Source organism: Carya illinoinensis, chromosome 14 (genome assembly GCF_018687715.1).
Source record: "Carya illinoinensis cultivar Pawnee chromosome 14, C.illinoinensisPawnee_v1, whole genome shotgun sequence".
NCBI lineage: Eukaryota > Viridiplantae > Streptophyta > Magnoliopsida > Fagales > Juglandaceae > Carya > Carya illinoinensis.
The window spans coordinates 9,856,870-9,862,992 of NC_056765.1; the positions used below are offsets into that span (position 1 = coordinate 9,856,870).

The following is a 6,123-nucleotide window of genomic DNA, read 5'->3' on the forward strand; positions in this document are numbered from 1 at the left end:
TCTCATTTAGAATAATGATAGTTACAATCGCGAGTGCGCAAGCACCGTATAATTATTTTAAAAAAGTAAATAAATATAAAATTCACATAAAAAAATTAATTTTTTAATAATAAACTTTTTTTTTTTAAATAACTACGTAATATTTATATAGCTTATAACTATATATAATATTACTTGTCTATTCGAAAGCTGCCCTACTACTTAAAGACATCCTTGACATTGCAACTTTGCCGGTAGGATAGTGCTACTCGGCCGTTGTGTTTATTGTTAGACACATTGTTAATGTAACAGTTTTTTATTTTTTATTTTTTATTTTCTTTTAAAAAAATTTAAACATTTTAATCATTAAATAAAATTAAAAAAAAATAGAATTTTAGTAATAATTATTTTTTTAACTATTAAAAAATTAAAATAATAAAATAAAATATTCGAAAATTAATTTTGAATAATAATTTTGAGAGTGCAAACGTCATTTTCGTTTGGCAATAGCAACAGCAAAGACGATCAGAACGTGGTTTTATTGAGTACTTTCTCCTCTTATAATTTTACAAAAAAAAAAAAAAAACTCAATCAAATCAACAGAATATACAAGAAAAAGTGAAAAACACACACATTCTCTAAGGATTTAAGACTAATGATTTGTATCTGTCCCATCACTGATGGACGATTCTTTGTATTAACCCAACATGAGTCATTCACTTTTTCTCTTCCTTTTGACTTCAACCTACCTTTCTTTTTCTCTTTTCCTGACTTTCCACCCCCCACCAAAAACAACAAAACAAACAGATTTTCGGAGTGAGGAAACAACGTTGGAGCGTCAAAAATCAGTACTTCCATTCTTGAGGCAGCCCCATGTCATGGTGGCTCATGGCCGGTGCCGTCCATTGCTGTCGTTTCTGCTTTGAATCATTTCTCCTTCCCATCCAACCATCTGCTGGTAAACCAGGACAATTCAAATGAACAAGAAAAAAGTAGAGTAAATTCTTTGAATCGCTACTTTTATCATATTTTGGATTATTTTTTAATTTTTTAAAATAATTTAAAAATTAATCAATAATATCACCTCATGATAATAAAAGGTGAGAGGTTAGTATAGAAGTTTTGTTTTTGGTAATATTAGGTACCATGCTGCAGAGGGTAACCACCGGCTTTGGTTCGAGTCGTCACTCCCATCTGGTCAAAGTGGAGTTGCAGGGCCTGCACTACTCTTGCTGGTATAAAAACAGTGGAGCATCCTGCTCAAATCCCATCAAACCCAATACATCAATCTTTTCGGATTTCAACAAATTCTAATCAAGATAGCTAAAACCACAAAGATTATTAAAATTATCTCATATGACTGACTATACGTAATTCGTCGCGTTCAAGTTGGATGTATCTTATTCCTCAAGACACGTTTCCGAATCAATAATTCAAGCACTAATTAATAGGCTTCCTCCGCCGCCATCACTAGTTTCCTTTTCAATAAAGTTATAGGGCGCAGAGGTATGCAATTTTGAGCCAAACAAAACGGACCACAGAGGAAGATTCCAGTTCACACACTGTTTGGAATAAAATTTTGGTCACAAACCAAACTTGTTATCAGGCCGAAATCAGAAGGAATCCTAAGAATACTGAAAACATTCATATCAGAACCACAACCATCCAAAAGAAAATTTTCAGAACAGAAGGGAATCATTTAACTATGGAACCGAAAAGAGAAAATCGAATTTCGGGTTGAAACCCATCAAATCAAAGCTAGCCAAAGTAATAACAAACATCAACGTAGTACCTGGTTTCTTTCGTGGTTCCGAAGAGTACCAGATTCCTCGAGGCAGGAAAACACCTGTCCCAGTACATGATGACTCACTACTTGACTCGCCTCCTTGTACAAACATCCTCGTAGCTGACCCTTTTTGCTGGTGACACTTCACCTGTGGCTCTGTCTGAGTCGGAGACTGAGTACAGGGCTTTGTTTTACGAGACTTTCCTCCATCAAGAGTCCGCCCAATATTAATACATAATCCACCTTTCTGCTCATGAACCTGCTGAGGCTGTTCTCTTAATTGCTCTGGTTGGCGAGTAGGCGCTTTAGCTTGTCTTCCCGGCCAGTTTGGAGAGCCTTGTTGCTTCATAGCACGCTGTTTTAGCGTATAGAACTTTATACAAATACAAAGCAAGCAAAAATTAATACCCAGTAAAATAAATAAAAATAAAAGGTATAGCAGATGAAAATGAGAAGTTTTTACTACTTGAATAGCACGAAGTTGATCGTCAGTGAGAGCTGGATTTGAGTTCAACCCAACACCTGGTTTGAATGAAGAGCTCCGAAGCCCCTCATCATAGCTGCCATCCCGAAAGGGGTTGTCTTGAGAAGGACCAATATGTGGGCTTCCATGGCTAGAGCCCAGCGGTGGCCATAGCGTTGATTGTGGCGATCCAATCAAACCCCATGTCTAAAAGACCATAACAATAAATAAACCACGAATTCCAGTAGTAGTTGTACTTCCCCAGCTCCAAGAAGGGGGGAAAATATTCAATTTTGCTTGGCAAAAAATAACATACCTTTTCCATTTTTTCAGTGCATGGGAGGGAGTTTTGGTCATGATCTTCTTGGAGCATGTAGTGAGACATCTGGCGAGTTAACTCGGCAATGTAATCGTCGTCCCTGTCACTCTCCGTATCGGCCGAACCGAGGTCCGACTCAACAGGGGAATTACTGAAAACCAATTCATTTCGGTGACCGTGGGGATCAGGTTCCCAGGGTTTAGAATTGCTCGAGAAGTCTTTGTGAAGGTGGGAAGGTTTGAGATTCTTTGCAAAGAGATCTTCCTCGTCGTAGGGATCAAACTGAGAGGGAAGAAGTAAGTCTGGAGTGTGTTGGTGCATAGCCATCGTCAATACTGTGGACTTGTTACCTGTTGCACCAACGGCGATCAGAGAAAATCAGGTGGAGTTCTTGATGATTTTTTCGCTGTAATTCTGGTTGAGATACATCTCTTTCTCTATATATAAGCTGAGTACTTCCTGCTTTGTCAGACTCCAGAGAGTACTCAGTTCAGTTTGTTAGAGAGAGCGAGACACTTGGATTAAAATATAATTATATTATTAATTTTAGCTTTTCCTTCCATTTTTGGATCGAAAAAATCTATTATTATAATGCAAGAAGATTCTATAAATTGATTAATGATATAATTTAATTTAAAATATAAATTTTATAAATCAAATTTTACTATTTAAATATATTTTATATATTCGGTTCAAATGGTTGGCATGTTTTAATTTTTTAGTGTAATTTTAAATATGAACACATCTTAATCATTCAAGAGATCAAAAATTTTTCATGCAATCATTTTTATCTACTCATAATATATTTCACTAATGTAATTAATTGCACTATTTTTTTAATATAAAATAATTATTTTGACCAATTATATCAATAAAATACATAAAAAATACATAAAAATGACTGTATATAGTAAAATTCAACCACTTCTTCCATTTTCCTTTTACAGCCATAAATGTACTCACTGATATCATACAGCAGTACAGAACCATTGTTAGGAGCACAAGACCATACCGATTAATGCCTGAATCGTTATAGCGGATTGAGAATTACTCTTTCTTCATTTTCAACCAGTTGTGTGATTTTTTTAGCATTAACAAGCTTGATTTTACGTTAATATAGGTCTTTTTTAGTTGAAAATACTCTTTAAACTTTCTCTATGAACACTATTGATTAATTGAGGGCTTTAGGTTGCATGTCATATCCGCTTTAGGAGAACAACCAGAAGAGGCCGATGGAAGTAACACGAGAAAATTTGGTTTGTGCAAGCTAAGCTAACAACGTGCATGTACCTTACATATCCACTAGTCAAATTCTATATGTTATATTTATAACAATGCTAAGGTCAACGAGAAAAAGGTAATCCTGCATTGTACGATAGTGTAAAATGTTCTCTCTCTTTTTTTAAACATTTTTTAAATATTTTTTAAAAATTTTCATAAATTCATTAAAAAAATACTTTTTTAATCCTAAAGTAAAAAATAGTAATAAATAAATAAAATCGGTCACTTTGAGGAATGATGTTTCCCGATGGTCTAAGTATTTTTTTTATATAATAAATCTTATATTTTTTAAAAGACATATCAAATTTATCACCTAAATTTAGAGAAATATTTTAACCAAAGAGATTCTATAAAATAATGTAGTATTTTAAATTATAAGTTATATTTATTATCAAATAGATTTAACATATTATATAGAATTAAGTTAATTTATAAATTTATTTTTATAACATTTTTTTTTATTGTCGTAACCTTTCTTTTAAATTTGGATGGTGCTAGTAGGCTATACAGCGGTATAAATTTTTTTATTTTTTTTTGTAAATATTTTTTTATTATCTTTAATTATTAAGAAAAAAAATTAAAAAATCAATAATTTTACTAATAATCACTTTTTTAATTATTAAATAAAAAATTAAATTTAAAAAATTAAAATATTCGAATGGTAAAATTGAGGACTATTTTCCTTTAAATTTATATATACCTTTAAATTTATATACGCCTTTACACACAGAAGTGGGGCGGGGCCCTACTCTCACGGGCGAGCTGCCGAAGCTGTGTCCTGTTCTAGCTTTGGAACTTACATTCAATTCGTTAAGTTCGCTTTTTTGTTATCTGCATGCGTTTACTTTATTAGTTAGGTGGGAGGGATGCACGGTGGCCTCTGGCCTTATGGTATTTTTTTTTTTTTTTTTTTTTTTTTATAGTTCTTTTTTTTTATCCTTTGCAACTGAGATGTGTTGAGAATATTTTATTTTATTTTATAATATTTTATAATTTTTTAAAAAAATATTTCTTATTATCTTTATACTATATATTTATTTTTAGTTTTTATCTTTTTAGTTTTTTTTTAATATGTATATAATATAAGGATGACGAGTTAAATAACTATTTCTTTCTAAATAATTATTCAAATATAAAATACTTTTTAATTATAATTTTTTTAATTTTCTCATTTAATCGTTACAACTTTCTTAAACTTCAAAACAAAATACAAAAAGTAATGTCACTTTTTCAAATTTTAAAACAAAAATTATATTAAGAAATTATATGCAAACAAGTCTTTTAGTTTTATAACATTTTTATTTATTCAATTCTTTCTCTTTCATTTCTTAAAATCTTATAAAATATTTTAATTTAAATTATTTTATTATTATTAACAAAGCATTTTATTATTATACATAAAATTATTATCGCATCTCATTACTCAAGAATGCTATAAAAATTGGCATTAGCTTATCCAAACATGGGTTGTAGTCCTGTCATTCCTTTAAATGTTTAATATGGACTAAAATAATTTGCATATGGATGTTTGAAAAATGAGTAAAAAAAATAGTTAAATAAAAATATTATAAAATTAAAATATTATTAAAATAGAATTTTTTATTTTTATTTTTATTTTTAAATTTAAAAAAATTAAATTATTTTTTTATATTTTATTTAGATTGAGTAATGATTAGATAAAAATTTAAAAAATTTAAAAATAAAATAATATATATATTAAAATAATATTTGAGTTGAAATAAAATTGGATAAGATGGTGGGATGATCCAATCTTCCAAACAACGTAAGACTTTCTAGTACCATCCACCCTTTTAGCTCCAAGTCAAACAAGCTCAACATCATTTCCTCGTCTGTTCCCTCCTTTCTCTTTCCACCAAGTGGCTTCCCAAGCAACCCCATTTCCTTCAGGTTTGATAAAACCATATAAGGGATTCCTCCACCGTTGATTCCGTTCGGCCAAACACCACCCAAAAAGTGAACGATTATATAAACCATAATAATTAAAATATAATATTAAAAATTAAAATATAACTGATAGATTTGTAAAATATATATATATAAGTTAGTTAAAATAATAATAATGAAAGTTGAAAATGAATAATATTTTATTATTATATATAATTTAGATGGATAATTCAATATGAAATTGAGTTTTTTTTTTTTTTGAATCATCAAGCAATACCTTTCATTCATTCATAAAAAATATGTGCAACAATGCAGCAACACTCACTCTATCCTCACCCACTTAGTGCTCTACATTGTTACATGGTATTTCTCTAGCAATTATACTAGTAA

At 30.3% G+C, this 6,123-nt stretch overlaps 1 protein-coding gene across 3 annotated transcripts; it reads right to left on the reverse strand.

The window, feature by feature from the left end:
• Positions 1 to 598: 598 nt before the first annotated feature.
• On the reverse strand, positions 599 to 3,030 carry LOC122293293. 3 transcript variants are annotated; one of them, XR_006237235.1, is made up of 5 exons: positions 2,545 to 3,030; positions 2,232 to 2,435; positions 1,772 to 2,138; positions 1,064 to 1,235; positions 599 to 931 (listed from the first exon to the last, which is right to left on the reverse strand). XR_006237235.1 is itself a non-coding variant. In XM_043101825.1 (5 exons), exons 1-5 carry the CDS (start codon positions 2,872 to 2,874, stop codon positions 825 to 827), a joined length of 1,119 nt encoding a protein of 372 aa, XP_042957759.1. In that variant the 5' UTR covers positions 2,875 to 3,030; the 3' UTR covers positions 599 to 824. The 3 variants fall into 3 exon arrangements, 2 of the variants coding, with proteins under 2 accessions (XP_042957759.1, XP_042957758.1); XM_043101825.1 differs by having other exon boundaries at positions 1,125 to 1,235; XM_043101824.1 differs by having other exon boundaries at positions 599 to 934; positions 1,125 to 1,235.
• Positions 3,031 to 6,123: the final 3,093 nt, after the last annotated feature.

Excerpts from the sequence above, each read along its gene's own strand:
- LOC122293293 (XM_043101824.1), bottom strand. The coding sequence starts at position 2,874 with ATGGCTATGCACCAACACACTCCAGACTTACTTCTTCCCTCTCAGTTT. Across the intron at positions 2,436-2,544 it reads GCACTGAAAAAATGGAAAAG|ACATGGGGTTTGATTGGATC; the intron begins GTATGTTATTTT and ends ATGGTCTTTTAG. Across the intron at positions 1,236-1,771 it reads GGAACCACGAAAGAAACCAG|GATGCTCCACTGTTTTTATA; the intron begins GTACTACGTTGA and ends GGATTTGAGCAG.